At 42.2% G+C, this 17,301-nt stretch overlaps 1 protein-coding gene across 3 annotated transcripts in view; it reads left to right on the top strand.

Moving 5' to 3' along the window:
- LOC111851647 (BTB/POZ domain-containing protein KCTD1) overlaps nt 1-17,301 on the top strand; it is a 35,969-nt gene continuing 18,668 nt past the window's right edge. The window contains exon 1 of one of the 3 annotated variants that reach the window (XM_023826735.2): nt 1-230. Coding sequence is in view for 1 of the 3 variants with exons in the window: in XM_023826734.2 (XP_023682502.1) it covers nt 9,251-9,259 (9 nt within the window). In the remaining 2 variants the exon portion in view is untranslated. Of the gene's footprint in view, nt 231-8,610; nt 9,260-9,410; nt 10,355-17,301 lie in introns of those variants that run through there. The other 2 variants (XM_023826734.2, XM_023826736.2) reach the window with 2 other exon arrangements.

The following is a 17,301-nucleotide window of genomic DNA, read 5'->3' as shown; positions in this document are numbered from 1 at the left end:
CTCTGGGATGGTAGCCTGCCAGCTTAGATTTGAGGCTTGTCCCAGGGCTCGGGTGCAGAGCGGCAGTTTGTTAAAGAGCTCTCTGTCTTCGTCCAGCCAATATAGGGTACCTAGGACAGGATGCAGGCCGGTCACAGGCCTTTAATTACAATCCCTGTGGAGTTCATCAGTCGGCAGGAAGCCCCAGGGCTACGTTTCCCCGCTTCCTGATGTGACTCATCGGGGAACAGGTTAGGAACTTTATTCTTTTTTTAAGGTTCATATTCTAGCTGCTGTCTCGGTTATAAGGATGGGTGTAATCTGCATCGAGCGCAGTGAAATTGTACCTTTGTGCGCCTTTTCCACCAGAAAGTGTGCCGGGTAGATCTGTCGGCTGTCCGTGTCTTTCCTGGATTTATTTTCAAATGTTGTAAAGGAGTTTGAACTCAGACCTCCTGGGTGAGATAACACGTCTGGGGTAATGTGAACTGGAGGCTGTGCTCTGTTCCTTTCGTGTTGTTATTTGATCTGCGATGTGCTTCCCAGACTGACTTCCTGTCAATGGCAGCTGTTAACCCACACCGTCAGAATAAAACACACTCAGACAGCCCACAGCCGGCTCGTTCCTTGTCAAGGACTTGTACTGGGAATACATCATCCTGTGACTTTTTTGTGTCACGAAAAGACAAAAACAAATTATCTTGAAAGAAAAGATGCACTTGAGAACATGAAGGTGAAGAAGGAAATAGAATTTGTAAACTAAGTTGTTTTCTGCATAATTTAGTCCCAAAATTGTTAATAGTGTGGGATTATACTATGGTACAAGATTTTATAAGTTAACATAGAAAACTTAAAAGTAAATTAAAGAGATATTTTTACATATTAAGTCCTATCTTTTATTGGGCCTAGTAGAAGCTTAATGTGGTGAGTGGATGTGTTTGTAGGTTGGCCAAATTCATCTTGTGCAACCCCCGCTCTGCACCACCGTACCACCATTATTGTTTGTGCGTTTTATGCGACTTGTAGTTATGTGATGAATAGATAAGTTCCTCAATAGATCTCATTGGCAGCCTGGTACCTCTTGAAGGTGTACTAATTCCTTTAAGGTGCTAAGTCCTGTCATCACAACAGCCAAAGACGTCCACCTTTTTGTTTGTGAAATCAGTTGAATGCAATTATGACCTGTTCATGAATATGAACATAAGTCTGTGTAGCAGATCTTCTGATTAGCAACCTGCTGTGTCCCCTGACATGTCTTTAATGTCTGCAAATACTACATCCTCTCTCACTCATTGGTAACTTATTTCATATTTATGAAACTTTTAAGTTTTCCGTCATGTGCTACTGTTTGCAGGACATGCAAACCTCTGGTAGTGCTGGAGTCTGAGGGCTGATTGTTGCAAATTATTGCTAGTCATATCGTAACCTAACCGCTTTAAAAATCGCTAATCAATATATTGCACACCTGAGACCTCAGCAGGTTAGCAGAAGCATGAGGGTTGGAAAGTGTGATTGGATTCCTCTTGGCTTCATTTTAAACCCTCTGCACACCCCAATCCCCTCCAGGACATCTAAGAGCCCAGTGCTCATTCCTGATGAAACACATTTGTTTTGTTACAGATTAAACTGCAATCTCAGCTTTCGGTCGAATGTTTGTTTGCATGCTCGTTTGTTTTCATATCACATGCGTTCGTCCATTCTGTTTTTTTTTTCTCCCAAAAGTAAAGGGCAGGAAAAGTGTCTGTTAAAAGCAGTTTGTGCAGAGGTACCCTGCTCCAGGATCATTTCCATGTTTGGGTCTTTCCTCTCATAATCAGGGAACTTTTATTATCAATGCCCTCTAGAGGGAACCATTTAATAGGATTAAACTATATTGATGCCTCTAGCATTCTTTTCCTAATGCAGGTCACCACCTCTTGTGTTCATAGATTTTTTTTCCCATTTAAATGTTTTTTTTTTTTTCTTCCGGAAAGGAAGGGAGCAAATCATGCACATAACTGCAGTGAGGCCAGAACGAAATGGAAACCTGTCTTTTGAGAGGTTGGCTTTAAGTGTAGGTATGCGTTTGCCCGCCCTGTGCTGAACTTACGGCTGCATTAGCCACTGCAGTGTTTGTTCCAGTCCTGCTTTTGAGGAAGTATGAGATGCTGATGTTGCTGAGGCTCCTTTCAGGGATGCCAGGGCGTACGCATTGAGCTTCTACCTTTAATTAAAATGCAGTATGCGACTGTGTGTTAGATGTCTGAATTAGACCATTTTTGGTTCAGCGTATATACATTCTAGTTATATGCATCCACAGTTGATTTATATGCATGTGCCTCTACAGTGTTTGCTTGGAGGAGACCCCAGTAATCATTAAGGACACAATTTGCATACTAATAGCACTTTGAACTATCCCACGATTTCTTCCGCACAAAAAATATATTCAGTGCCAAAAAAAGTTAAGCACCCAGAAATAATGGTTCGATTTGGTAATTTGGTACACATGCAGACCAGCGATGGGTATGTAAATGATTCGATTTACGAGGAGCTGGCACATCTAGTCACCAGACACAGAGGATGACTCATAGGTGCATTAGACAGCATTACTGGCACTTGACGGAGTTTGATAGGGATCGCATTGTGGGTTTGCATGATGCTGGGTGGTCATATCGTACAAATGCCTAACATGTGGGGCATGCAGATGTCACAGTGACACAGTGTTGGAACCAATGGGCACATGAGGGCACCCATACATGTTGTGAAGGTTCCGGTCGCCAAAGACAGACCATACCAAGGGAGGATCGTCGTATTGTGCGCCAAGCATTACAGAACCCCATGACATCTGTGCCTGCCATCAGGACTCTCTACCACACCTGTTGCCATCCCGCCCTGTCTCGACGACTGACATCAGTCAGACTACAGGTTCACCTTCCCATGTGTAGGCTGCCGTTAACACCAGCGCTGAGACAGCTGTGTTTGGAGTGGTGCTGTAACCAGGAGTCATGGACAGATGATGAGTGGCGTCGTACCATGTTCAGCAATGAATCTTGGTTCTGCATTACCACAGATGATCGTCGTGTGCACGTATGGCAGCGCTGAGGGGAGAGACACACCGGCGTTACGTGTGGGGAGCCATAGGGTATGACTTCAGGTCATCTCTGGTAGTGATTTGGGGGACCCTGACGGCACAGCGCTACGTCAGTGACATCCTGCGTCCGCATATCTTACCCCTCCTGAGACAGTCTTTCAACAAGACAATGCCTGTCCACACACCACATGTGTGTCTATGGACTGCCTGTGTCATGCTGAGGTCCTCCCATGGCCAGTCTGGTCCCCCGATCTTTCCCCAATCGAACATGTGAGGGATCAGCTCAGACGTCAACTCAGACCCAGTGCCAATCTGCAGGGTCTCGAGGGCCAATTACAACAGCTGTGGGCCGACTTGCCACAGGAGGGAATACAACAGCTGTACGACTCCCTTCCGCACCGTATCGCCGCCTGTATCCAGGCCCGGGGGGATGCCACACCCTACTGACATGGGACCAGCAGTGTGCCCGAACCATCAATTCTATTGTCCATTTGATCTGATATTATAGTCATTGCGATACAGTCACATGACCTTTCACCACGTGGAGATTCATTTCATGTCCACCACTCCGTCTGGGTGCTTAACTTTTTTTGTCACTGAGTGTAGCTGTGATATCTGTTTTTGCTCATCAGAGGTTCTCCAAGGACATCCAGGTCTAAAAGAACAGTGGGAATCTATTTTGTTGTGCATTGTTGGCACCGACTTGCCTTCCATCTGGATGGACTTATTGGAGAAAGACCATCTCTTTCTTCTTTTGGCCACTGGCGTCACTTGGAAGGTCTGATACAGGCCAATGAGAAAGACCCAAGACTAGCACAAATACTGTGTCATCATCATTGGACATACTGCAGTTGTGAATATTCTATACTCTTGAATAATCACACTAAGCTGGCCCTTGTAGAGATTGCCATTTTCCCCTCCTGGCTTGGAGACCAGTGCCTGAGTGTCTGAATTTACAGATGAAGGGAGTGCAGCCAAAAAGAGGCAAAGAGGACATTATGATCAGTAAAGGAAAACAGTCGTTTCCCTCTCTGCTAGTTTGCCTGTGTTAGTATTTGGTGGCTGTAGTGACAGGGGTGTCCCCCCTCCTAGATGAGGCGTTACATCATTACAGTTATGTCATCCAGCACCAACAGAGGTCAGTGTCTGTTTGGGAGGTCTCACATCTGCTAATGATTACAGCCGTGTAGTCACTGAAAATATCCTGCCTGGTATTTCGGCTCGCTGCTGTGACTGGGCAACAGCCCAAGAAAAACAGAGCTACTGACCTTATCTGCACTATAGAGGGACCGTTTGGTTCCTTTTAACGAAGCACCACACCTCTTCAAATCGCTGACATCAACATAGTAGGACATTTGATAGTGCATTTAAAGGATTTGATCAGAAGTACCATTAAGTCTCTGCATTTGGGTTGGTTTGTTCTCTAGGAAGAAAATCTGGGGAAGTTAAAGAAAGGCAGCAATAACTTTGTTGCTAAAGCATGTGGATCCAATATAAACAATTTTAGAGTGTGTCTGGGGGATTGGGGGGGGGGATTAAAAATAGCCAACTCTGATGCTCTGACACCAGGCTGATAACTTCATTTTACCACTAATCCAGCATTAATTTTCCTTTGGGATGTTGTGTTCAGAAGGTGGGAGAAATGAAATCAGTTATTGGTTATGTTAGGGGCAGTTGTCTGTTCTTGGGCTTCTGAAATCCCCTGTGAAATACACCAAGACCTTAGAGAATGAAAACTGCTTATCTCCAGGAATGCATGTGTGGAACAAAGAAGTTATCTTCTGGATGTGGCTACATTACCAGAAATTTCAAATAGTGGATAAAAAGCTTAATAATTTTCACTGACTATCTTTGAAAATGCTTTTATATAGGAACTATGCACAAATCCTTCATATGGTTGTATAAAAAACAAACTGTACAGTATCCAGTTATGAATCTTTGAATTTCCTGTCTCGTGTATATACCTAACATACCATCTAAAATGCACCATGTGCTGCATGTAATTGGCCATAACCATACCTGGACATGCAATAGATTATTGAACAAGTCACTTACAGCTGATCATTCTCCCTTTATTGTAATTGAGCAAATAAACATTTTGTGACAGACACATAATACACATTTAATCACTTTTATATGGCTGCTTTTTGTACTGGTTCAGTTCCAGTTAGGCTTCCTCCTTAACTGCTACTCTACCAGTGTCTCCAGGGAATACAGCTATCCATTTCACCAGTATCCTTTGCCAAATAAGAGTTTTTCTGTGTATAGCAGGCAAGTGTGTGCTGTATATGAAGTAAATTCGTTATTTTAAAAAGCAAAACAAAAATGTGGATGAATTAGATTATTAAATTTCCTACATGTCCCCTTAAATTCTGTTATTCAGAAATAAAGTTTTGCACGCGTGACTGGGGGGCGCTGTTTTCATGCATCATGTTTAGTAACCTATGCGGTTTTCCTTTGGGGACACCCCCACGGAGTTGGTATCTGCCTCCAGTGTTTTGGAGAGGAAGTCTGGTAACTTAAAAAATACATTTACACCCCTTACTCAAAACTTGCTGTCTTCTAAATTTAAATCTTCCGGAGAATCTGTCTCAAGATCCCGGCAGAAGTCGGCCCAGAGATCTGACTTGGATGTAGATTTCCACTTGTAAGGAGGGAACGGCAGCCATCTGTAACATGTTGGTTTTCAAATAAGTAATCTGTTATGTATTTTATAACATGCCGTATATCTTTTTATCATTTGTACCAGGCATCTGTGTACGTCTGACTGATCTTTCCATCTTAGCATAATCCTGACGTGCACGCCGGTCCATGTTTGCGCCACATTTCTTCACGGCGGTTTTAGGAGAATTCCGCATCGTCAGAAGTCCAAATGTGACAGCAGGTAACGCAGACTCGTGTGCAGTATAACGTAGAACACCGTTTTCATTCAGAAACACAGTGAAAGAATGTATGTCGTCGATAGTAAGTCCCAGGTCACCGCGCGCTTCTGGTACGTCTGGGTCCAGTGCCTGCGGTTCTCATGTCATCTTTTACCACAGCGACAAAACGCAGGCAGGCTGTGACCCTCGTATTTACGTTGTATTTAGCGATGTGTTTCACGAGAAACTTGATGGCAAGAACTTTTAACAGTTGAGTGCCCGTTAGTTATAATGGTAACACTTTACTTGAGGGGGCACAAATAATGTAGTATTAAGAAATTACTTATGTATCAATTAAGCCCCAAACTAAGCCTTAGTTACATAATGATCTCATGTTTGTTCATCATTAATGAATCGTGAAGCATCATTTATCCCAGGCATTTATATTTGTTACTATCTGTTAATTCTGTAAACCTTTGTGAACTACTGAAGAAACAAGTAATGAATAACAGAAGTGAAATACTCATATTTGTTCATCATTAATGAGTCATGATACATCTCTTCTCTCAAGTAGCAACTATATTTGTTCATGATTTGTACTTCAGTAATAACTGAGTTATTACTAAATGTTTGTGCCCCATCAAGTAGTGTTACCGGAATAATAATAATAAAAAAATCCTTAATCTCTGCAAAGAGTGGTCAATATTTCTAGTAGTAATAGCTATAAACATACAGTTCACAAATATGCCGACGTGTAAGAGATTATAACAGCTGGGAGTTACTGGTGCTAGTCAGGTGCTTGATGTCGGCCGCATGAAATCAGTCATTTTAGTCACAATAAACGTGCATTTTGTAAAAATATTGAGACTGCTGTTTATATTGTCTAGTTGCAACCTAAATATAGAAAGGAAACATTAGTGCACTGCGGGGATTACCTTCTAAAGCGGTCTCGGTGAATGAGAAAGATCTCAGTTAAACGAAACCGCACCTTGCACAGCGCGCATCTGGCGCGTGTAGACCAGGGTTAAATGCAAATGCTGGTGTCAGCAGAAGATATTAATCACTGCTAAAGGGCGCGATGTGAATGTTTGTACTCCAATACTACTTTGATCAAGATACTCAAAGCTGGGTGACAGCGCGCAAACAATGAAAGCAAATGCGTCGGAGAGTGACACTTTTTTCGCGAGATGCCCGGCGTCAGCCAACAACACCCACTCGCTGGTGTGGATACGGATGATGTCATTCAGTTACAGACTGCGCTTGAACTTCATCTTCAGAAATACTCAGACGTCATTGTCACACAACCCGCTGTATGACCGATGGATAAAAGGATTTAGTGAAACGATTTTAAGCGACCTCACAAAGACATAGGTATAGAGTTCAAGATATCTTCAGTGACACAGATGAAGAGTTTTGCCCAGACAGTCTTGTAATTTTGTACAAAATCCAGTTATACCACCGAAGATATAATGTGGGTTTCATAAATGAGTTTAAAATACATTGTTGTGTGTGTCCTCTGTTTTCTCTGAAGCTTTTAAATGTTTGTTCTGCCATAGGCATACTGCAAAGACGAGCTGGAAAGGAATGCTAAGTTATTGCTTATACAAGCACATTTAAAGGGGAACAATATAGTTGCCACAATTATAGCAAGCACTGAAGTGGAGAAAAATACCATTATTATTACTGAAAGAGCATGGCGTGTTGTAGGAGCAAAGGACTGGATTAAATCCAAAATGCCCATTCTCTGAGTAACAGCTATTATAACTTAGTCAAAATCACTTACCGAAATTCCTAACTTTAAAACTGTAATTAATTCAGTTACTTTGGTTTGGAACATCTGTTGAGTGCATAAGTAGCGTGTTTATTTATTTATTACAGCATTACACCAATAAGGCATGTGAGGCTGTGATACACCATTGAGATTAGACTTCTAAGGTGCGTATCTGTAGCCTATATGAAAGGAATATTTAACAGCTGAGGAAGGTAGTCTTATCCTCTTTACAAGCCTTACTCATGTCATAACAATGTGATATTTCTGCTCTGGAATAATAAAATTCCCGCAACTCTGACCAGGATAAGCGGTTGGATGTATACTGTGTGGTTTGCACCCAATACTTAGACCAGCAGGGGACGATAGAGAGCAATATAGGCTGCCGTGGGGTATGAAATTTAGCCATGACAACTGTTAATATTAAGGGTTAATTCAGTTAAGTTACTGGTTCTATTAACATTGTGGAGTAATATTTTGAGTACACATATTTTCACGTAATCATAGCCCACATTATAGTGTACTTCACCTGGCAAGTTTTTGACTCATAATCGGAAAAAATCAGGCCTTTAATCATAATCTAATACCTTCTCTTACTGCCCCCTATCTAGGTGAAGAAAAAAGTTAACATATTTTTATTGATTGATGCACCAGATATGTGTACAGAGTGCGATGCCCTCCGTTCAGACTTCTATAGTTTCAGACCTAAAGCTTAGGAACTCTGAATCTTTTGAAATTATGCATGGCTGAACATTTGAAATTAGTTTGTGAGCCCCTTCCCCCCCGGGCGCTGATTCAGACTTGATTGGGGCATATCGGGCTCTATGTGCTTATTTATACAAGTCATCTGGGAACTTACACAGCCAGGGGACTGGCGGGAAGGGAGGGGGCGGGATGCGGACGGATCTCCAAATTATCATACACACTGATTATCACAACGAAGATGATCTTCATCAACAAGTTGGGCGACCTTAACGCGCTCACGTATATTATTTTTCTGGCTTCAAAAGCAACCTCGAGAAGATGTACCGTGTTTAGTTTTAAATATAATAAATCTAATGACACACGCAACAATCTATAAAATTATCATCATCTGCTGCATTTTCCTTACTGGCACAGAAACACTCCATCCATTCGCAGAAATCGCTCGAGGAAACGTTACATCAAAACTAATCATAACGATTAAAATCAGCCTTTCTGTGCAAGAGAGGGGCAATAGGCAAGTTGGAAGCAGACGCGAGGCTGTTTTATGTAGAATTTTGTCGGATCTTTTTTCAAAATAGAAAAATTACAGTAATTTTGATGAAGGCCAGCGTGCTTGCCTCTGTGATCAGTTAATTTAATTGAAGTTTTATTTTGCAGATTGGTTTTGACTAGGGTAGAGGCATGAGCTAATTGTATCCTGATCTTCGCCTTAAGGGGTTTCGAAGCCCTGGAGCAAGTATTCTCTGTATTTTGTTCTGACTACCTTAGCCAAGCTATTGCATTTCTCACTGGTGTAGCGGGGGAAGCAGATCGCTAACGAAATCCGAGGGAAAGAGAGGTGGAAAAAAAGACACTTGATGTTCATCAATGTTTCAGGTAAGGGCTGATAGATTTGGTTCGGTGTTATTTGCTGAGGCGGGCATGGCTGAGACTTTTTGGGCGCAGCAGCTTTTACGCATGTGCCAGGAGTGAAGCGCCACAGTTGTAACAAAAAATAATTTAACCACTTCGTGGGAAATGTGCGCCGCTTGATCGGAGTATCTGTTTTAAATACCAGTGGTTGAATTTTTTTTAAAACAATGGACTCCGAGCTCTAGAAGAAAATCATCCAGCCCACGACGAGAAAGCATTTACGCCCTTGGTGCGAATAGGCTCCTGGCGCGTTGAGTTCAGGGAAACGTTCGTCCTTTCTTAGCTGGAATGAGCCTTGCACCCATGTTTTATACCGCCGTGAGATCTCGGCAGAGGCTGTTTTGCCATATCTTTGCCACTTTCATTTCCTAGGTGTCCCTGATCTGCTAGTGCCAATGAAAGACGCCATTGTGGTGAAGGAAAATTGCCGGAGGGTTTTTTCTTAAAAATTATTATTCTCTTTTTTGTTGTTTATGCAGGAAGTATTCGTGCCAAACATGCCGCTAATGATTGCAGAGATCGCTTATTTGTGCTTGCTGTGTTTTTCGTTTCTTTTTTCTTTTTTTAAACCGAGACTAAATGTATGTGGGTTTTTCCTGTCGTTTGCTTGGAGGGGGTGAAGCCCCAGTCATGCGCTGGGATTTTTCCGACACCCTCGGTGAACCGGTAGTCGCAGGCGACCCGCAATCTGCAGCGGCATTGTCCTTTCTGTTTCTCCCTGTTAACTTCACACCGTCGCCCGTCATGTCCCTGAATGCGCCGGTGTGGGTATGGTGGAGATCGTATGCATGTGGAGGTGCGGCGTGCGAGAAACGCTGCTTCTCCGCAAAATGTGTAATTTCCCGAAAAAGGTCTTTTTTTCCCCCTAGCGATAGCTTGAAGCGTCCGTATGGCAAAAACGCGTTTCGTAAATCTTATTGTACCCTATATTAAAATGAGTTAAAATGCGCTTTGGCTGCCTCGCAGCACATTGAACGACCCACACTAGTTGAACGCTGAAAATGTAAGTGCTGAAGGAGAGACGCGGTTTATGTCTGAGAAAGGAGCAGTAACTAAAATGTGAGTACTTTTATTCCAGTTAAGTTCTTCTAATTTTTTTTTATAAGTCGTTTTTTTTTCTTCCAAGTTGCGTGCGACGCTGGTAAAAGTAGCGAATAATCTAACAGAACCGGGATAAAGAAAAAGGGGGGGTTTAAATCGCGTGTTTGCTGGCGAAGGTATAGCATTTCCCGCTATAGGAAATCAATCTTAAAAATCGGAATAGGCCTATGACCAAGATAACATATCATATTACAGTAACTTTCACGGTTTATGTGGCGTTTAGTTTTCAAAGTATTAAAATGAAACGCTGGGTTCTGGTTGTGTTCCCTTAACTAGCTGAATCCTACCTACGGGCCGATTCCTGTAGGAGAAGCGGTGAGTAGACGCTAGGGGGCGCTCTAGTGGCTCTGAGAAAAGGTTTATTTTGTTGCACTACTTTTGACATGCCGCCTATTTGGATTTTAACTTTGCGGCGCTGTATTTTGTGAAGGGTAGCAAACATGCGTATTTTAAAGAGATGTAACCGGAAGTTTAATGTGTCGCTGGGAACATATTTCAGGGTTCACCCAGTTCGACCGCGTCATTTTCCCTTCGCCATGTCTTGTCTGGCACCATAGTTTTATAATATGTTCCATTCACTCCTAGTCATTGGGTTACTCAGAATCGGCCCCCTTTTGATTAATTTTTTTTGCCATTCAATTAATAAACTGTGCTAAATTACAATCTGTTTCTGGTTGATTACTTAGTGCCAAAATAGGTCTGCTTCATTCTGTGCCCTTGAAATGAATTTTGTGCGATAACTTAATTTTGGGTAATCAGTCGTTGCGTTAGATGTAAAGTTACTATATCATAAACGTTCTCTAAACTGATTTGAACACTTCAAATGGTATTCATATGCACCCAATAAAAATACACCCAGAGCTTTTTAAATACACTGTGCTATACCAGTTAGACTACAGCCAGAATTTAATAGCTCAGTCCCATTTAGGATAAAGCGCCTTAGGAACGGGAGTTCACATAACCTGTGTGTGACATCCATCCTGGGCACTCAAATCCAGATTGGTACATTTCAGTAAAATGATCTGCTTTGAATGCAAAGTGTAGTAGACTGCCCCTCTCCAGAATTATGTTTGGGAAGTCCTCATTCTACATATTGAATCAAACACTGTTTGAATTGCAGAAAACTTTTTAAAATTACTTAAGATGTAGGTTATTCCATAAAAATTGATTCAGGAAAGCTGTCCATTAAGGGTGGCTGAAATGGATGGTTAAAGATTTAGTTTTATTTGGAAATGGTGCAAATTCTGATATTCCGGAACTTTAACCAACAAACTATGGTGGACTGGTATAAGCAGCAGTGTGGGATTCCACCGAAAACAAGATATCAAACTGATCGTTTCAAGATTATTATCGCATATAAAAATTAAGCTACTCCCCATATTTGTGACTGGCTGTGATTGTAAACACTTTTCAGCTGTGTGTACTATCAACCGCCTCGAGCAATTCAGTTTTTGGTACATTATTAATAATATATTGTTGAATATATTATGGGAAAGTGACAGCTTGCTCTTCAGTTCAGGAAAGGAATATGTTTAGAGATGCATATTCAAAGATCTTTGGTTTGAAGGTTCTTTTTTACCCCTGGCATGCAGAATGTTGGCATGCTTTGAAAACCCTAGACAGCTGGCAGATAAACAGTGAACTGGAGCCATTTAAATGTATTTTTTAATGTATAGTTTTAAAAAATACAGGGATGTTTTCTCCATTGATTTTAATTCTTAATTTTTATTTTTTCCCTCCTCGCACACTGACTCATTGACAATGTACAGACGCTCCTCTACTTACGAACTTTCAGACATATGAACGAAGAGGACTGTAAGTCTAAATTGTTTGTTTGGCTCCCATTTCCTGTGCGCAACATCTATTTTTTTCCGCGCGCCAATTCCACCTAGTACGGTTTCTGGCCGCTACTCCTGCCGCGCAGCAGCGTAGCGTGCAGACTCCCGGCATCCTAGTTCTTTGTACTTGCGTATACCCTTAAAATGATGTTGAATAACAACTTATGAACGCTTCAAGTTACGAACAGCCGTTTGGAACGTAACTCATTCGTAAGTAGTGGAGGGTCTGTATTTGTCGTTTTGTTGCACCAACCAACCATTAAAGCAGGTTGTCTGGGTGTCAATACAGTGCAGTTGCACTTCTGATTGAATCATTTTAGCCATACTACATATGCTGGAATTTGTGACTATCTACATCTGTTACTATGTTATCCTCCTACAATCCTGAAACAATACATGCACACCTTCCAGAGTGTGGCCTGTGTTTTAATAGGATGCACTCTATGGTCACTGTACTCAATAAGTGCTTATAGAAGATGAATGCATGTAGTTATATAATGTGCAGAAAGTAGAGCAGTATTTTAGGGCCTGGGTTTGTAAGGAAGGTTCCAGTGTCTCATCCCTGGAGATGGCTTGTTGTGCAGGTCCTTAATAATCCTGTAAACATGGTGTTAAATTTGACAGAAACATTTCCCAAGAATTCTTTATCTCTATGAATGCACAAGAATGCACCACTGGGGTGAATGACGTTCATCGAATCATAGAACTTCCTAAGCTTGGAATAGCTCTATTTAAATCGTTAAATGTACTAAACCCCTGTGCTGTCACACAGTTGTGACTGTTGTTTTATGTTTGCCTATTCATTTATCTATTGTTTGTTTATTCATATTCCATTGCCATTGAGAAAAAGAGTTGTGAGTTCCAGAATTTCCTTTGGAAGAAATGCCCAGCCTCCTCCCCTTTTCAGTTATCTAATTGCAAGAGTAGAAATTCAACGCATTGAAATGTGGGAGCAGCACAACTTCTCTGAGTAGCACAGCTGCAGCGCGTCGCACAGCCGCCGGATCCCCCTGCCGTCAGCGCATCACCACACGCATAAATAACCACACTGTCGCTGCCGCAGCCTACGTACGTTGAGACTGGTTACGTGCCGCTGTGGCACCCTGACATTTTTATTCAATTACACGTCCTCTGTGCCTCATTAATGTCCCGCGCCGAGCCGTTAAATGATGACTTTCTGAAGGCTGAGCTAATTGGGCCGGAATTAAATCAAAACTTTGACCTGCCTCTTCGGTATTAATTACCGCTCGGGTGGGGATGGTGCGGATCTACCTGTCAAAGGTTAGCAACTCCAGGCGTCGCTTGCAACTTTCTGAACTGCCGGCTTTTAAAATTCATGAGCACGGGCCCCGGCTTCACATTACAGGTTTATTTTAATCTTTGCCCATTGATTTTCATGTACCCTTCATTTTTAATGTTATAAGTGTGGGAGTCTCTCATTAAAAGTGTTTTGAAACTTGGGAGAGCTTCTGCTGGCCCCTTTAATGAGCGCGAGGTGCTGAGTAGCGGGGTGTTGCACAGATGTGATCCAAAGACTTCTCCTCCAGCAAGTGCTCCTCTCACCCCCATGATGTCCAAGCTACCTTCTGGGCAACATTAGTGGTAGCACCTGGGTTTAAATCCTCAAGTCGAAGTGCTGCTTTGTCTGGCTTTTTTTTTTTTTTTGCTGCCTGGGCAAGTGGTTTTCTCTGAACTTACTTCCTGTCTCAGATTAGTCAGGGGAAGCGAATTACGTGCAAGCACAAAGAGCCGTTCCTCCTCGCACTGCCAGTGTGCACCGCAGACATCTCCTTTTGAAGAGCACATGTCGAATTCCCCCGTTCCCTCTCTCTCTCCCTGCAGGCCTGCTGGCTTGCAAATCATTATAAAATTAGATTTAAAACTATACATGTATTCTGCCTGCTCTTATCACTATCTGCACAAGCTGCATATAGATCGGCTACGGATCAGACGTCAGCGTGAAGGTCTCGACTCGGAAGACAGCTAATTGCTAATTGGGTATAGAGGTGTGAAACGGCTTGCACTAACCAGAATTAAAATGTAAATTAAAATGAGGGCAGCTTTTCTTTTTTTAAGAGGGGGGTGGGGGACCCTTCCATGGTGACATGCCTGGCTACCATACTAAAAGGGACAGAAATCTCCCTCTTCCATGCTCAAAGGCGCCCTGGTCCCAAACCTGCATAGTCCTTGATGTTTAGCATATTGATGCAGATCTGTACTGGATATATATGCTTTTTTTGTTCCCTTTTACTATATAGGTGTGTGTGTGTGTGTGTGTGTGTGTGTGTGTGTGTGTGTGTGTGTGTGTGTGTGTGTGTAAATAAATAAAATTATACGCACCCACAAGTCCTTAATGCACCTCTTAAACTTTATAGTCGTCTTTTATTTGGTGCTGTATTTCTGTCTTAGTTATGGATGGACTTTACTTTGGGTTCCAATCATCTGAGTGCTCCTTCTACACACTGGTTGGAGGTAGAGGGATTTGGAAAATGGTCTATTTATTAATTTTCCCTCCCGTACTTGTTCCAAAACCTCAAGAGAATTTGTTTCATATGCAAAAAAAAATGCCGACCAGGAAGTGTTTGCCAGTTACCTGAGGCAAGATCCATCCGTCCATCTTTATCCACCTCTGATCCAATTAGTGGTCTGGTTAGTGACCCAGAGCCTTTGCAATGAAGTGGCTTGGGACTGAGTGCTCTTCACACACAAACACACACATAGACACCAAATAGCTCAGGCTAGTTTTCACAAATTCACCACGCTGTCCTTGGAGACAGGCTGTTGAAGAGAATGAGCTTTTTTAAATATCTCTATCGTGTACTGCTGTATCACTGGGAGTTGCTGTTGATGTAGTGTGTTTCTGGGGTATGGTCCTAACATACTGAATGTAAATGATCGGAGAGCAGTTCAAAGGAAATTACATCATTCTAACTTCAGTAAATGGAATGTAAGCACTGCTTCACTTTTTTTTTTCTTAAGAAAAAAAACTCTAGTTCAGGGCCTTGATTCCAAATCCAGGCCTTGTTTTCAGTTCTTCAGGTTAGTTTACTGATTCTGATTTGGCTGGAGGCTTCACACCTGGCTTGCAGGTGAAGGAAGGCTGGAAAATCAGCAATGCTTGGCCTCTGAGGACCGTGATTTGAATAACCCTGGTCTAGTTATTGTACCCCAAGTAACTGTGATTTAGCCAGTTTTACATTTGCCCCATTTGCATCTTCCTACAGTGTTTTTTTAACTTTAAGTATAATTTGAGTATTGCTTTTAAACGCAGAACCTGTGAGTTTGTAGGAGATGGGGTTTATGTGTAGTAGGCATTGACACAGAGATTAGGGGGAAAGGTCTAACAGAAATGATCTGGAAAATGGAGACGGTTCTGTTCAGGCTGCACTTGTAATCTGACTACTTCTGAATGTTCTAGAACAGGGGTCTCCAACTCCGGTCCAGGAGAGCTACTATCCAGTAGGTTTTCTATCCTACTTGGCTTCTGATGAGCCACACCTGTTCCTGGTATTTACCTGAGAACAGGTGAGGCTCATCAGAAGCCAGGTAGGATAGAAAACCTACTGGACGGTAGCTCTCCAGGCCCGGAGTTGGAGAACCCTGTTCTAGAAACTGCCATTGGGGTGCCAAGCAGAGGTAATATAATCATAACGGTCAGCAGCTGAAATTGTAGTGAGGGATAGTTTTTATGCATGTACATATTTATCTTACAGACAGGAGAATACAGATCGTGTCAGCTAGCTCAGTGGTCTCCATGAATATTGAGTTCAGTAGAAAAAGAACTTGGGACACTTTACTGCCAATATGTACAAACATACCAGAAGTAATTGTAGGTAGGCGCCAAATATGTGAGACAGGATAATATAACAAGATACACAGGAGAAACTTTACAGGACAATAATATGCAAAGTAAAGAATACAGTAGAAATTACAAATGGACAGGAAGCACAGTGCAGAGATGTCATAAGACGGTAAATTAGTGAAAGAGTCTCTGTTCAACTTCCCAGTGGTTTTGCCCACTTACCAATAGGCTGTAAGGGTCCTTGGGTTGTTCTGCTGTACCCTGTGACAAACAACTGCATAGGTGTGTAATGGGTGCTGACTAAGGGGAGCCACCAGCTCCGTGATGGTGTAACGCTATTGCTGCCTGTGGACATCATTCAGCAAGGGCCTATACGGGGTGGGCGGGGCCACAGGAGCACTGGCCGAAGCTGATAGCTGATTGGCCCCCAAAGTACCCCCTCCCCCTTCACTCCCTGATTCAAAGCATATCGTTGGCTAATGATACGGTGGGTCACTGTATGAATTATGGCCCCTCTTACAACCCTCACATTTAAAAAAATAGAGAATTGCCTATCTTAGTCTGACTGGTCCTATAACAGCCTGGAGGACTTTGAGACAAAGTGGCAAGACAACATAAGTGTGTGTGTGTGTGTGTGTCTCTCTCTCTCTCTCTCTCTCTCTCTCACTCACAATGTGTGTGTGTGGTTATGTGTGCTCATAGACATGTATATGGCTCTTCACTTTATAAGTATCAAAAGCATGTTATATATAATATAGGAAAAGCAAGTGTTTGGTAGATTATTGCTGTGTATTAAATTAACTAATTTTCACCGTGCAAATTATGATACGATTTTTTTCGTGCTTTGTTTCCATTAATGGCGCCTACAAACTTGTGCATAATTTTAAAATGGAGCAACGGTATCGTTAAAGTCATTAAGTCAAGTGCATATTTTAGAGTCTAGGAGGCATTTGTGTGCAGTGATATAGATAGCCTAGGGAGGGGTGCATTGTTCAATTGAGGTCACATGTGCCCACGAGACATTTTTGTACTGTGGAGGTTTAAGGTAGAACAGTTGGGTTCATAGTGCTTAAATAATACATCTCCATGTTTCAGTGGAAAAAAACAAAAATTTAAAGACAACTTAGTACTGGGCAATATGGTTATTTGATAATTTAACCTTTCCTTTGACGCTTCTGTATATCTTTACTCAAAACATCACGTTTTTATCATAAAGTCTTGGATTCCGTTTGTTACATTACACGTTGTTAACATTTCCACAATCC

Source organism: Paramormyrops kingsleyae, chromosome 1 (genome assembly GCF_048594095.1).
Source record: "Paramormyrops kingsleyae isolate MSU_618 chromosome 1, PKINGS_0.4, whole genome shotgun sequence".
Taxonomy (NCBI): domain Eukaryota; kingdom Metazoa; phylum Chordata; class Actinopteri; order Osteoglossiformes; family Mormyridae; genus Paramormyrops; species Paramormyrops kingsleyae.
Note: the sequence above shows the minus strand (reverse complement) of the source record. Positions and strands in the feature narration are given on the sequence as shown.